This window comes from Anomalospiza imberbis, chromosome 10 (assembly GCF_031753505.1).
Source record: "Anomalospiza imberbis isolate Cuckoo-Finch-1a 21T00152 chromosome 10, ASM3175350v1, whole genome shotgun sequence".
Classification (NCBI taxonomy): domain Eukaryota; kingdom Metazoa; phylum Chordata; class Aves; order Passeriformes; family Viduidae; genus Anomalospiza; species Anomalospiza imberbis.
In genome coordinates, this window is record NC_089690.1 from 22233633 (window position 1) to 22247512 (window position 13880).

The following is a 13880-nucleotide window of genomic DNA, read 5'->3' on the forward strand; positions in this document are numbered from 1 at the left end:
ACACTGTTGTCTTTGTTTCTTGTCCCAGCTGCTGCCTGTTAGGACTCCAGACCTTTGGGTAGGAAGCGTGGGGGTTTATTCCCCAAAGCAGGTTGGTCTTGGAGGTGGGGCATTGCTGTGGTGCTCTTGGTGCCTCCTTGCTCTTCAGCTGTCTGGCAGGTGGAAACTCTTCTGACTTCTCCAGTGGCTGGTGAGGAAAGTTAGTGTTGATAGCGTGCAAACTCCTTTTTGTTATGGGCATTGCACTTTGCTGTCCTTCTGTGTGCCATGGCTGGTGTGGTTACGGCTCCAGGAGCTCAGTGGGAGGTCACCACCAGCTTTACAAATCTGGACAAAAACTGCAAGTGAAGGAGGTCTCAAGCCCTCAGGGCCGTATGTCTGTCTAGTGGGGCCAGAGGTTAAATGTTGCAGCCAACTTCTGCCAGCCACCATGGAGAAGAGCCCACCTTTCCCTTGACTTCCAGCTCTGCTGTCCTGTTTGCAGTGAGTTTGTGCTGCCAGCCAAGGCTTGTGGCACCATGGTGAGGGGCTCCCTCTGCATGCTGGGTCTCAGCAGGCTGATAAGGTGTTCCTTACAGCCACTATTCTGTCTGGTAAACTCAGAACTTGTCCAACCTGATACTCCTGGGACTGCCCCTGTTCCCTGAAGGTGTAATCCCAGCAGCTAAGCTGGCTCTGGCCAGAGAGGTTTGTGGCTGGGGGAGAAATTTTCCTCCTATCAAGAACAAAGTGTTTTGTGACCCAGAGCAAGAAAGGGCTGTGAGGCACCTGTTAGGAAGAAGACCACAAAGTGAAATGCAGCCTGCAGGTAGGGTTTCAGGTCTGCACTGCTTTTGGATGAACCTCTGGGACCTGCTCTTTTTGGATGCATCATCTGTTGTACAATCAGTGGAGGAAAACAGGCACTTTTACTTCCTTTTTGACCTGGCAGAGGGCAGGGGTAGATTAGGTATTGGGAAGAAATTCTTCCCTGTGTCATTAAGCCCTGGCACAGATTGCCCAGAGAAGCTGTGGGTGCCCCTGTCATGGAATTGTTCAAGGCCAGGTTGGATGGGGTTTGGAACAACCTGGTCTAATGGAAGATGTCCCTACTCATGGCAGGGGGATGAAACAAGATGTGTTTTTTATGTCCCTTCCAACCCATACAATTCCATGATTCTATAATACACAGCACGAGCGAGAAGGGTCCTGCCCCAGGAGACTGAGCCATATCAGGGATTCCCCATGGGAAGATTTTGGCTTTGTGTTGGGCCTGTTTGGAACGTGAATTTTCAAAGGTGGCCAGAGGAAGGGTAACTAGGACTCAGCCCTGTGAGGAGGAAAGCAAGGAAGCTTGTGGAAGCAGGGATCCTCATGGCAGCCTCTCAGTTCTCTGCAGTCCCCTGGAAAAGTACCCATCTGGACGTGTCACCCTGGGGATACAGAGGGCAGGAGAGCCTGTGCAGGGGCAGCCTGCAGTGCTGCTGAGCTCCCACCTTCCTCAGAGCACCCTCAGTGCCCGGGCAGGCAGGGCACTCAGGGATGTCTCCTTGTCTGTCTCTCCCAGACACCGCACTTGGTCAACCTGAACGAGGATCCGCTCATGTCCGAGTGTCTTCTCTACTACATCAAGGATGGGATAACAAGGTGAGAGCCGCGTCCCATGGAGAGGTGGGAGCATTGTCCATATCTCAGTGCCTGACTTCCCCAACTGGGCAGTGGGGTGACAGCTGTCCCCAGGCTGGGCACTGTTTCCAGGGCATCCCCAAAGATTTTGGTCTTGCAGTGCACCAAGGGTTGCTCCTGTGAGCTCCAAGGATGGGGCTGGGGGGAGAGTCAGGAGAGGCTGCTTGGAGGGAGAATTGAGCTGGATTTCCCCTGCAGGGTTGGCCGGGAAGATGCTGAGAAGAGGCAGGACATCGTTCTCAGCGGGCACTTCATTAAAGAAGAGCACTGCCTGTTCCGCAGCGACACCAAAACTGGTGGTGAAGGTATTGCTTGTCTAGAGGGGCTTCACTGCCCTGGGGACACATCCCTCTGCATGTCCTCAGCCCCTGCCCCAGATGAATGTCCTGCCCTCCTCAAACTGCTTGGGCTTTACTGCATGGCTACTCCATGCTTCCAGACGAGCTGCATCCCTCATGTACTGCCCTCATGGCAGGGGAGCTCGCACAAGGCATGTGGGAAGAAAGTAAGGTGAGGAGATCAGGGCAGGATGGCTGAGCAGACTGTGGATGATTCCCCTGCTCAGGATGTGGCGCAGAATCCATCCCCCAAAATGGCAGGAACCTGAGTGTGAAGGGGCTGTGGGAGAGGAGCCTGGGGATGCTCTGGTCTCCTCCCACATGTAGTGTCCAGCTGCCCTTATTCCTCGGGACTGCTCTGATTAACATCAGGTTGGCTGAGTCCTCTTAGCTGCCCACGGGGTGGGTGCTGCTGGTGGCTGGGGTGGCTCTCCCTTCCTGAGGCTGCTGGAGCAGGGCAGCAAGACATACAAGATTCATCCTTCTGCTTCCCCATCTCTCCCCTTCCTGCCATCTCCACAGTGATAGTGACCCTGGAGCCCTGTGAAGGTGCTGACACCTACGTGAATGGCAAAAAGGTGACAGAGCCCAGCATCCTGCGCTCAGGTGGGTTCCTGGGGCTGGCACACCAGAGCTGCTCCAACCCGCCTTCCTCCCTGCCATGGGGGCCCTGCACTTGTCCCACGTTAACCCTACACCTTTCCCCCGTGCACATCGCTGCAGGAAACCGCATCATCATGGGGAAGAGCCACGTCTTCCGCTTCAACCACCCCGAGCAGGCTCGGCAGGAGCGCGAGCGGACCCCGTGCGCCGAGACCCCCGCAGAGCCCGTGGACTGGGCGTTTGCCCAGAGAGAGCTGCTGGAGAAGCAAGGCATCGACATGAAACAGGAGATGGAGCAGCGGTGAGAGCATGGCCTGAGGTGCTGGGGAGTTGAGTGTTCACCTCCAGCTTGGTCATCCTCTCCTTCCCCATTTCCACCTAGGCTTCAGGAACTGGAGGACCAGTACCGGAGGGAGCGGGAAGAGGCAAATTACCTTCTGGAGCAGCAGAGGCTGGTAGGTGGCCGGGACATGGCTCCTTCCTAGGCTGCCCAGGCATGACTGAAATCCTGGCAGATGTTTGTGTGGGGTGGATCTGTGTTCTAAAAATAGGAGCGAATGTGTTGTTCCTGGAGTTGTCACCACGAGCACTGATCCAGAGGAGGGAGGAGGTCGTGTTCCTGCAGGGAAGAGGAGTGTGATGTGGCAGCGTAGAGGAAGGTCACACCAGTGGGTGGCATCACCTTTCTTCCTGTTTCCCCCAGGACTATGAGAGCAAACTGGAGGCATTGCAGAAGCAGATGGATTCTAGATATTACCCTGAGGCAAATGAGGAGGAGGAAGAACCTGAGGATGAAGGTGAGGGCTAGGAGCCGCCATGATGTTTTGATGCTTTCTGTGGGAGCATTAAGAGTGAGCTGTGGGTCAATGTCCTGGTAGTGAAGTCACTGTCCCTCCATGTCCCCACAGTGCAGTGGACAGAGCGGGAATTCGAGCTCGCCCTCTGGGCCTTTAGGAAGTGGAAGTGGTACCAGTTCACCTCCCTCCGTGACCTCCTCTGGGGCAACGCTATCTTCCTCAAGGAAGCCAATGCCATCAGCGTGGAGCTGAAAAAGAAGGTGAGTGGCTGGGCTCCTTTCTGGCCGGCTGCAGCACCCACAGCAGAGGCCATGGGAGCAGGCAGCCAGGAGGTGCTGAGGAGCGGTCACCAGAAGCTGCACATGAAGCCTCCTGCCCTCCCAGGTGTCTCACCAGCCCCTCTGCCCCTCTCCAGGTCCAGTTCCAGTTTGTGCTCCTCACGGACACGCTGTACTCGCCTCTCCCTCCCGACCTGCTGCCTCCCGATGCTGCCAAGGACCGGGAGAAGCGGCCGTTCCCCAGGACCATCGTGGCTGTAGAGGTGCAGGACCAGAAGAACGGGGCAACACATTACTGGACCCTGGAGAAGCTGAGGTGGGTGAGAGATGTCTGTGCCGGGAGGGTTTGGGTGCCCACAGCCCTGTGTCTCACTGCCACCATCGGCAATCCCCTCTGCCTGCAGGCAGCGCCTGGACCTGATGCGTGAGATGTATGACCGAGCAGCAGAAGTGCCTTCCAGTGTCATCGAGGACTGTGACAATGTGGTGACTGGTGGAGACCCTTTCTACGACCGCTTTCCCTGGTTCAGGCTGGTCGGCAGGTGAGCGCTTTGGCTCCTTCGAAGCGCGGCTGGGACCCGCAGACAGTCCTGCAGGAGGACACGCTGCCAGCGCTGCCCACCACGTGCGGGGCACTCGCCCCCGTGGGCTCCAGTGCGATGGCTCTCCTCCGTGTTGGCTGCCAGCGCCCCGAGGGGCACACGAGCTGCTGGCAACGCTCCCGCTGCCTGCCGAAACCCAGCGCTGCGAGCCACGGGCTCCAGCTTGGGGGGTGCAGGGCCCTGGCCGTCCAGCAGGCAGGGAGCCTGTGCCGTTGTGACCTCCACGCGGTGGGCATGTGTCCCTGTGCACGCGCCGGTGTCTGAGCGTCTGTCTGTGCAGTGTGTGCCGCGTGTCTCCGTGCGCTTCCTGCACACCGGATGGAAGGGTGCAGTGCCAGCAAGGAAGGTGGGCCACCCTGGAGAAGGCTGGGGCAGGGCAGGGGGAGCAGGGGGCTGAGCTGCGTGGCCTGGAGGCATTCCCTCGTGCTGTAGCACAAGGAGGGATTCTCTCCAGCAGCAGGGATAGTGGCGAGCCTTTGTGCCACCTGCTCTGTCCCTGCGTTCCCTGCAAACCCAGCAAAGGGTGGCCCCAACATTCACACTGGTTCCTTGGGTTGCTCTTTTGTCTGGCTGTTGGTGGCTTTAGAGATGCGCCAGATTGGCAGGTCTTTGTTCCCAATGTCCCTTGATTTAAGCAGACAAAAAACCCACCCCAAAACCTGACCAAGAGAAAACAAAAAAAGCAAAATTCCTGTTCTTTCTGTTTGGAACAGCTGGTGTTAACATGTCTTCTATCTTGTTGTACTAACCTTAGTTCAGATATCTCTGGCTGCAACAGCTCTCCTCTTTTCAACACATGCATGAGCGAGCGCATGGCTGATCTCACCCCCTCCCCTACCTTCTCGAACCCCGACTCCGACATCACCGAGCCTGCTGACGAGCAGCACCAGGGGCAGGAGGAGGAGGAGGAGGAGGAGGAGGAGGACCTGGAGGAAGACATCTTTCCGGAGTGCCCGCTGTGTGATGGCCGGGATCCATTTTACGACCGCTTCCCCCTGTTCAGTTTAGTAGGAAGGTTGGTGAGGTTTTAGGAGAGCATGCCGGGAAGGACCTAGCTCTTTCGCATGAGGGAACTGCTTTTGGACACGACTCCCACCTCCGGGGCATCCCGGAGGTGCAGGGGGTGGCCGCCTGGCACTGCCGCCAAGCCCGGGCGCCTGGCGGGGTGGTGAGGTTCCCGCTGAGGTAGGGCTGCGAGAAGCGCAGCGGGGGAAAGGGATGGCAGGGGAAGGCGGATGGTGCCTTCGTTTATGCAGGCACCTTTTTGGGAGATCTTCTGAGAAGGAGAGCTCTGCTGTGTCTCCAACACCAAAGGAACCAGGGGAGCCACCTGGGGGTCTTGGTCTTGGGTATTTCTGTCCCAGGAAGCAGCACCTTCCACCTGGCTTGGGGTGACCCTATGGTGCTGACTGGGGGCACACAGGCACTTCAAAACCCTGTGTGCCTCTGGCACTGGCTTGGCTATCCTGGCTGCATTGGTCAGGGTGAGCCCTCCTGAATCTGGAGGCTTGGGTGTCCCTAAGTGGTTGTTGGGGATGAAGCTGAGGGAAGTGAGTGGAAAGCTGGGTGCAGAACAGAGTGCCAAAAGCAGTGTTTACTCTTCCCAGCTCCAGCCAGTGCTTAGCTTGGGGCCATACCTGCCAACTTGGCATAGAAGATGTCCAGGGAAGTTGTGGGGACCTGGGTGTAGGCTCCAGCTCCTCTTTAGCCAGAGCCAAGGACAAGAAACTTTGATTTCTCATACCTGTTGGCTGGAGACCCCCTTGGGCTCCATCAGTCTTGGCCTGGAGAAGCCCACCAGCTGCCCCAAACCTGGTTGTGCCACCAAACCTGGAGCCATCTGCCCATCCCTAGAATGGTATGAGGAGCTGCCAACTTTCTCTGGGGTTTTCCCAAGGGGGTGTGCACCAGGAGCTGTTCTGAGAGCCTTTGCTTCAGGCAGGGGCTCCCTGACCGGGATGAGCTGGGGCTCCTCTTCCTCGGTGTGCCAGAGCCAAGCAGCACGGTGGGAAGGAGGGACCAAAGCAGGCAGAGAGGGTGGAGGTGGGGTAAGAGTCCTGCAGCCTCAGACCGAAAGAGCTGGGTTCTTCCCCTTTTATTTTCTTTTTTCCTTTTTCCTTATTTAAAAGAAAAAAAAAACATATCAAAACAACCCCAAAACTCTCAAGGGCACCTCAAAAAACCAGATAAGGCCCTGTGGCAGCGGCCCCACTCCATGCCGGGGGCGTGTTCCCCAGAGCTTGGTGCCTCCTGACTTCTTTTGAGTCTGCCCTGGGTTTGGCTCCCCGCGCAGCAGCTCCGCCGGCCACATTTCTTGTGAAGTGTGCTTGGATTGGTTTATGATTGGATCCTTGTCTTTGATTTTCTTTCTTTCTTTCTCTTTCTTTCTTTCTTTCTTTCTTTCTTTCTTTCTTTCTTTCTTTCTTTCTCTTTCTTTCTTTCTCTTTCTTTCTTTCTCTTTCTTTCTTTCTTTCTTTCTTTCTTTCTTTCTCTTTCTTTCTTTCTTTCTTTCTCTCTCTCTCTCTTTCTCTTTCTCTTTCTCTCTTTCTCTCCTCTTTCTCTCTCTCTTTCTCTCTCTTTCTCTCTCTCTTTCTCTCTCTTTCTCTCTTTCTCTCTTCATTTTTTTAATTTTGGTTATTTTAAGGGTTTTTTTAATTCTTTTTTTAGCTGCTGGCTCTATCTCTTCAAAGCTTTAGCAAAAATTGGGGTCCTTTCACTTTTATCTTCCTTTGGAAAGGCTTTTCTTTGATCTGAGCATGCCATCTTTGCACCTCACCAATCTTGTGGTTAGTGTCCCTGCCCTCCTTCCTCTAGTGACACACTTGTCCCCCTCCTCCCTGCCTGCCCCACCTCCTTCCCACTCTTCCCTGCCCTCTCCAGTCCTCAGCTTCCACTCCAGCTGCCCGGTGATTTTGGGTGGGTGGGCACGCACAGATTCCTGCGCTTCCGAGAGTTCCCTGTGGGCACAGGGCTCTGCCCCAGCCATAAGTCCTGCTGGGAAGCCCTGCCATGGTCTGACCACTTGTTCCCAGTGACATCTGAGAAGAGATGGGTTGAGGCAGGCCCATCAGGAGATAATGGTTTGGCATCAGCTGCTTCCAGAACTTGAGTCCTTTGAGATGCTTTGGGTGGAAAAAGCCTTGTGGAGCAGTTGAAGGTCAATGGGAGTCACCAGAGCAGGGGGAATCTCCAGACTTGGGGGTCAGGGTGCAAGTGCAGGGCTGCAAGAGCCCCCTGGGCACTTTGGAGTGCCACTGTATATGAAGATTCCTGTGAGGCTGGGATGCCCTGAGCAGCACAGCAGCCGCCTGGAGATGCAACCCTCTGGGAGCCTCCTCAAGCAGAGATGTCCTGGCCAGCCCCCAGCACCATCCCACCCCACCCCACCTCAAGATGCTGGCAGGTGCCACAGGGAGAGGTGGCGGGCACCCCACGCCTCGTCTTGCTGGAAGTGGTGCTGCTAGCTCACACCTTTTGGCAGAGAGCTCAGTGCCAAAGGTGACTCTACGGAGGGTACAGCGTGCCACCATGGCCAGAGCTGGATGACCATTGGAAGCTGACAGTGAGGCGGAGGGAGGCAGCAAGAGGACCCAACATGCTTGAGAAGCAGAGAGCAGTGGCGTGACAGGAGGTGCTGACAGGGACATGGTGCAGCCATCGTGTTGGACTCCGGCGTGGCACCTCGCCGTGGTGGCATTGGTAACCTGGATACTTCAGAGGAGAGCAGGGAGGCTCAGACTTGCCAGGCATCACATCCCTGTGATGTGCTGGCAGGTGGCCCAGGACCCCGAAGCCATGTGTGGAAGAGATGGGGAGGGGGGATGCACAACCTGAGGCTGCCAGCCACACCATGCAGCCTCCCTCCCAGTGGTCTCCAACACGGCGGGCAGAGCCAGGGCCATGAACCCCCAGCAGGTTCACCTCTGGAGGTCCAGGAACCTTGTCCTCTAACCTCCTTCACTCCTGACAGCCTCCATCTCCCTTGTCACCCTTCCTCCCCCCTGTCTTGCCCCTGTCCTCCCCGTGGTGACTCTGCAGCTGCCCCCCTAGTCATGTTGCAGCACCTCCTGCCCAAGTTCTCCAGCTCTGTACCACACAGAAGGTCCTCTCGCCCTACGGCTTCACGGTGGCACCAGCGCAGCCCTCTCCCCTCCTGCCTGCCATGGAGGTGACAGTCGGAGAGGTCTGCAAGTCTGGTGTGTTCTGTGGTGTTGTCCATGGCGTGTGCCACCCTCCTGCCCACCCTCCTGCCCGCGGCACGCTGCCTGCCCGCTGCCCCCAGCCCCTTCGCCTGGCCCTGGCTGCCTTCTCTTTAGTTTTGCTTTGCAGCGCTGCGGTCGCGCCCTGAGCAGTGACCTGGGATCCCGGCCACTGCCGGCCACGCCAGCCGTGCCTGGGGACTCACGGGTGGGAGCAGTGACCGCTCTCCCCCCTGTTGTGTGTCCCCCCCTTCTCTGGCAGGGCCTTTGTCTACCTGAGCAACCTCCTCTACCCCGTGCCCCTGGTCCATCGCGTGGCCATCGTCAGCGAGAAGGGCGAGGTGAAGGGTTTCCTGCGCGTGGCTGTCCAGGCCATCTCAGGTAGGAGGGAACCCCCCCTGCAAAATGTGCCCCTTGCATCCCCTGCACCCTCTGTGCTGGCTCACCCCCATCTCTCCTCCAGCGGATGAAGAAGCCCCTGACTATGGCTCTGGCGTGCGACAATCAGGGACAGCCAAGATCTCCTTTGACGACCAGCACTTTGAGAAGGTAAGGTGGGCCCGGCTCTTGGTGGATGCCCATGGACCCCAGATCCCTGCCTGCCACCTCAGGGCTTCCCCATGGGGCCCCCATTCTCCTAGAGGTGGAGGGAAAGGAATGTGTTCTTAGTCCACCAGGCCTCAGGCACCCACTGGTGCATCCTGCTCTCGCCCGTGGGGTGGGAGAGGAGAGCTAGAGGTGCCTGGTGCTTGGGATGCTGCTGGTGGTGCAAGCAGGACCACCCTGGGGACCACCAGAATCCCTCAACTCCACTCCTGGCTCAGTTCCAGTCAGAGTCGTGCCCAGCTGTCGGGATGTCTCGCTCGGGGACCTCTCAGGAGGAGCTGCGCATAGTGGAAGGCCAGGGGCAGGTCAGCGACGTGGGTCCGTCTGCCGATGAAGTCAACAACAACACCTGTGCAGGTGAGGAGTGTGACAGGCACTATGGGAGTGGCTCCCTGCACCCAGCCTCTTGCACCCTCCCCAGCAATGACAGCCCACTGCTCCAGTGGGGGGCTGCTGGCACACAGAATCACAGAATCACAGTCGGCTAGGCTGGGAAAAGTCTTTGAGATCATCGGGTTCAACCTATCACCTGACACCACCTTGTCAACCACCATGGCACTGAGTGCCACACCCAGGCTTTTCTTAAACACCTCCAGGGACAGTGACTGCACCATCTCCCTGGGAGCCCCTTCCAATGCTCAGTCACCCTTTCTGTGAACAACTAATTCCTAATGTCCAACCTAAGCCTCCCCTGGTGCAGCTGTGTCCTCTTATTCTGTCAGTGGTTGTCTGGGAGAAGAGACCACCCTCCACCTGGCCACACCCTCTTTTCAGGGAGTTGCAGAGTGATGAGGTCTCCCCTCAGCCTCCTCTTCTCCAGGCTAAACACCCTCAGCTGCTCCAGCTGTGTTGAACAAGGACTTGTGTTCCAGACCCTTCAGCAGCCTTGTTGCCCTTCTCTGGACATGCTCCAGCATATCAACATTGTTCCTAAATGTTCCTAACGCTGAGGGGAAGACACCCTGCCTTGCTAAGGGCCTTCTCCTCCCTGCAGTGACCCCAGAGGATCTTCTTCTGGACAGCCCAGAGAAGCCTGCACCGGATGGGCCACTGGAGGTGGCTTTGGACCACCTGAAGCTGGGCAGCATCTTCACATTCCGTGTGACAGTCCTGCAAGCCTCCAGCATCTCTGCAGAATACGCTGACATCTTCTGCCAGTTCAAGTGAGCCCCTAGTGCCCCCCAGCCCTGCTTCTTCCACCAAGCTGCAGCCATCACCTGGGGGCTCGTGGTGAATTTGGGAAGTTTCCTCCACCCCTGAGCCCCTTGTGGATGGGGAGGCAAAACCAAGGGCTGTGAAGTCTGCCCAAGCACTTGCTTAGTCACTGGCAAAGGCAAGGAGAGACTCCCATCAGCTTCAGGCAGTCCTGTGCAGGCAGCAGCCCCAGGGGGAACAGGCTCTTGTTGTGGTCCCTTGCTTTCACTCCTCTCCCTGCTCCAGCACGTCCCCATCCCACAGCCCCTGAACAACCTTCCTTCCCTCCACAGCTTCATCCATCGCCATGATGAGGCCTTTTCAACAGAACCCTTGAAGAACACAGGACGGGGGCCACCCCTGGGCTTCTATCATGTCCAAAATGTGCGTACCCCTCTTCTGCCACCCCTTTGCTCCTGCAGCTGCTGGGGTCTCTGCAGGACCATTGGCTGGATCCTCTCCCAGGGAAGCAGCTTCCTCCTGCCTTTCCCAGCCCCTCACAGACACCCAGCTAAGCCAGGCTTAGACCTGGTGGACAGGCAGGAAAAACACCAGAAGCCACTGCCATCCACCTGAAAAGGCTGGGATTTCACTGCAGTGGTCTTGGTGGAGAGAGCATCCCTGAATTGGGGGGAGGAGTGGGAGGGGGTGCCGGGGACTCACAGTCTTACACCCTTCCACACCCCAGGTGCTGTTGCTGGCTCTATCCCCCTTCCCAAATAAACTGCACTGTCAGTGCCTCAGCAGCTCTTTCTCTTCTAGATCGCTGTGGAGGTGACAAAATCTTTCATCGAATACATCAAGAGCCAGCCAATTGTGTTCGAGGTGTTTGGCCATTACCAGCAGCACCCCTTCCCACCTCTCTGCAAGGATGTCCTGAGGTGGGCACATCGGGGCCACCCCCAGCCCCTGGCTGTGCTAGGGGCTTCTGGTGCCGTGGGCTGCCTGGGGACCCAGGGTGGCCCCAAGGCATAGGTGGGGCTGGCTGGGTCTGGGGGTCCCTGGGGATGCTATAACCAAGCTACTTCTGTCTGCAGCCCACTGAGACCATCCCGACGCCACTTCCCCCGTGTGATGCCACTCTCCAAACCAGGTAGGGAACCTGGCCTCCTACTCCTGTGCCCATCTGTAGTTTCCATGCTAGGTGCTCCCCCTTCCCCAGAGGGACCAGTTAGGACCCCAGAAGCACCACAAAATGTACTATTTTATTTATTTTTTATGGGCCCTGGCACTCAAAAGCCCTAGACACCCATTTCCACGGTACTCAACAGGTGGAAAGCCCCCATCTCACCTCCTGCAGAACAGCAGGGAGGAGGTTCCTTGTCCTGGGTGGCTCAGATGGCCACCCAGCCCCAATGTCCTGCAGGGTGGCACAGTTGATGAGACCCAGCTGTGAGGGTTTGGCTGTACAGTCAAAACACCAGCACAGGGGGAGCCTCCCTCTGGTTGTTCCTGAGCAGTGCCTGGGGCAGCACTGTGTGTTTTGGGATGTGTCTGTGCCAAGCCTGCAGGCACACTGTGTGCACCTGGGGATGGGTGAGGCCGGTCTCTTGCTGACACCCAGTGCTGGGCAAGGGAAAAAGCACTGCCAGTGATCAGGAAGGTCCCTGGGATGAGGCTCTTGTTGCTGCCTGTATGCATGCCCTGAAGTCCTTGCCTGCCCTGCCCTTCCCCTGCCATCATATTCCTCATGCTGAGTGCCAGCAGCAGGCTCAACCTCTTACCTGTTTTTCCTGACCCACTGCAGTGCCTGCGACAAAGCTGAGCACCATGACTCGGCCCAGTGCTGGCCCCTGCCAGTGCAAGTACGACCTGATGGTCTTCTTTGAGATCTGTGAGCTGGAGGCCAATGGCGAGTAAGTCCTGAGGGAGAGGGAGAGGGAGAGGGAGAGGGAGAGGGAGGCAGCGAGGGATTTGCCCAGTGCTCAGCACCTCTGGACAGGCTGGCAGGATTCTGCTTCATGCTGCAATCCTCTCTTCCAGCTACATCCCTGCTGTTGTGGACCACCGTGGAGGCATGCCATGCCATGGGACCTTCCTCCTTCATCAGGTACTCTCTGCCCATGGTGCTGTCCTAGCTGACTCCTGCAGGACCTGTGTTAACTACTGTCCCTTCTCTCTGGCCTCGTGGGTCTCAGGGCATCCAGAGGAGAATCAGTGTCACCTTGGTGCATGAAACGGGCAGCCTCATCCGCTGGAAGGAAGTACGGGAGCTGGTTGTGGGTAAGCCAAGCCAGCCCCCAGCCCACTGAGCTCCCAGGCATCCTCTTGGACTGTTTCTTGCCCACATTCCCATGCTCCCACATGGAGCTTTATGCCTTGTCTCCCCTCCTGCCCTGCAATAGTAAAGCAGCGGCTGCCTGGCAGGTGACACTGGGACACTGCATGGGCAGGACACCTCAGTCCCTGCCCCCGTGTCCAGGAGTTGGACCAGGATCTCTGGTGTTGAATGGCCAGGGGGGGCTGCAGGCAGGCAGTCTGCCCCTGCCTTCATGGGGACCCTCACAGGGCCACTGCCTGTCACCTCAGAGGCAACTCCGTGCTGTGTTTGCAGGTCGAATCCGGAACACCCCAGAGGCAGACGAGTCGCTCATCGACCCCAACATTCTGTCCCTGAACATCCTCTCCTCTGGGTACATCCACCCCTCCCAGGATGACCGGTGCGTGATGCTTTTATTCTTGCTCTTCCCCTGCTGTGGTGAGGGATGAGGGGTTGAGTAGCAGCCCCCCTTTCCCCTAGAAGGCTCTTGGCCCTTCTGCTGACCCACGGCTGCCTTGAGGCAGGGTTTTTCTGAAGCTGCATGGGGTCTTGGGGTACAGGGCTGCCAACCACCGTCCTCCTCCTCCCCAGTGTCTCGCTGTGCTGGGGAGGGCACTAAAGGGAATTTGTGTGTGGGTCCTGCTCTCTGGTGCTGGCTGTGATGGGCTGGCACAGGGAGGCGGTTGGTGCTGGTGCCAGGAGGATGTCCCAGCTCCATGGCTAGAGGGAAGGGCTATTTGTCCTGTGTTCCAGCAGAATTGCTGGAAAGGTCACTTGGCATCCATGGCAGATCCCTATCTGTGTGTAAGTAATGCAGGAAAGCCATTCCCACCCCCTGTGGGTGACTCCAGGGATGCCCATCCCTTCCTGCCTATCCCAGGGGGCTGTCACGGAACCACAGAGTGGTTTGGGTTGAAAAGGATTTTTAAGATAATCTCATTCCAAAACCTGCTACAGGCAGGGACACCTTCCACTAGACCAGGTTGCTTAAAGGTGTCCCCACTGTAGGTTTGGCAGGGTGTGAAAGAAACAGGACCAGAAGATTTTTTTCTCTTCAAGATCTCCCTGTGTGAGTCCTGCAGTGGCAGGGGGAGTCGTGGGTATGGAGGGCAGAGCTCTCCTCTGCACCAGGGCTACTGGTGGAACTCGGGGGACTGGTGGGGGTCTCTGGCCACAATGTGTGCATGCAGGCAGCTGCAATGAGACAGGGATGGTCGCTGCCAGCGCTGGGAGCAGCAGGACTGGTCCTTGGCTGTGTGCGTTGTGGTCACTGATGTAGGAACACCCTGGCAAGGAATGGGGACCACTTTTTCCTTCATCTGCTTTGTGATCACCACT

The 13880-nt window shown here is 57.4% G+C and overlaps 1 protein-coding gene across 8 annotated transcripts in view; it reads left to right on the plus strand.

Annotated features, from left to right (window-relative positions):
- Positions 1-13880, plus strand: part of KIF1A (kinesin family member 1A) — a 42528-nt gene that overhangs the window by 18087 nt on the left and 10561 nt on the right. For 7 of the 8 annotated variants that reach the window (XM_068201253.1, XM_068201246.1, XM_068201247.1 and 4 more), the window contains 21 exons: positions 1547-1626; positions 1864-1970; positions 2526-2609; positions 2727-2907; positions 2989-3061; positions 3310-3403; positions 3515-3663; positions 3819-3997; positions 4086-4223; positions 5038-5298; positions 8745-8863; positions 8946-9031; positions 9307-9445; positions 10083-10251; positions 10576-10666; positions 11045-11163; positions 11320-11375; positions 12030-12138; positions 12266-12332; positions 12421-12505; positions 12837-12942. In XM_068201253.1, the coding sequence (XP_068057354.1) occupies positions 1547-1626; positions 1864-1970; positions 2526-2609; positions 2727-2907; positions 2989-3061; positions 3310-3403; positions 3515-3663; positions 3819-3997; positions 4086-4223; positions 5038-5298; positions 8745-8863; positions 8946-9031; positions 9307-9445; positions 10083-10251; positions 10576-10666; positions 11045-11163; positions 11320-11375; positions 12030-12138; positions 12266-12332; positions 12421-12505; positions 12837-12942 (2492 nt within the window). The remainder of the gene's footprint in view (positions 1-1546; positions 1627-1863; positions 1971-2525; positions 2610-2726; positions 2908-2988; positions 3062-3309; positions 3404-3514; positions 3664-3818; positions 3998-4085; positions 4224-5037; positions 5299-8744; positions 8864-8945; positions 9032-9306; positions 9446-10082; positions 10252-10575; positions 10667-11044; positions 11164-11319; positions 11376-12029; positions 12139-12265; positions 12333-12420; positions 12506-12836; positions 12943-13880) is intronic. The other variant, XM_068201248.1, reaches the window with a different exon arrangement.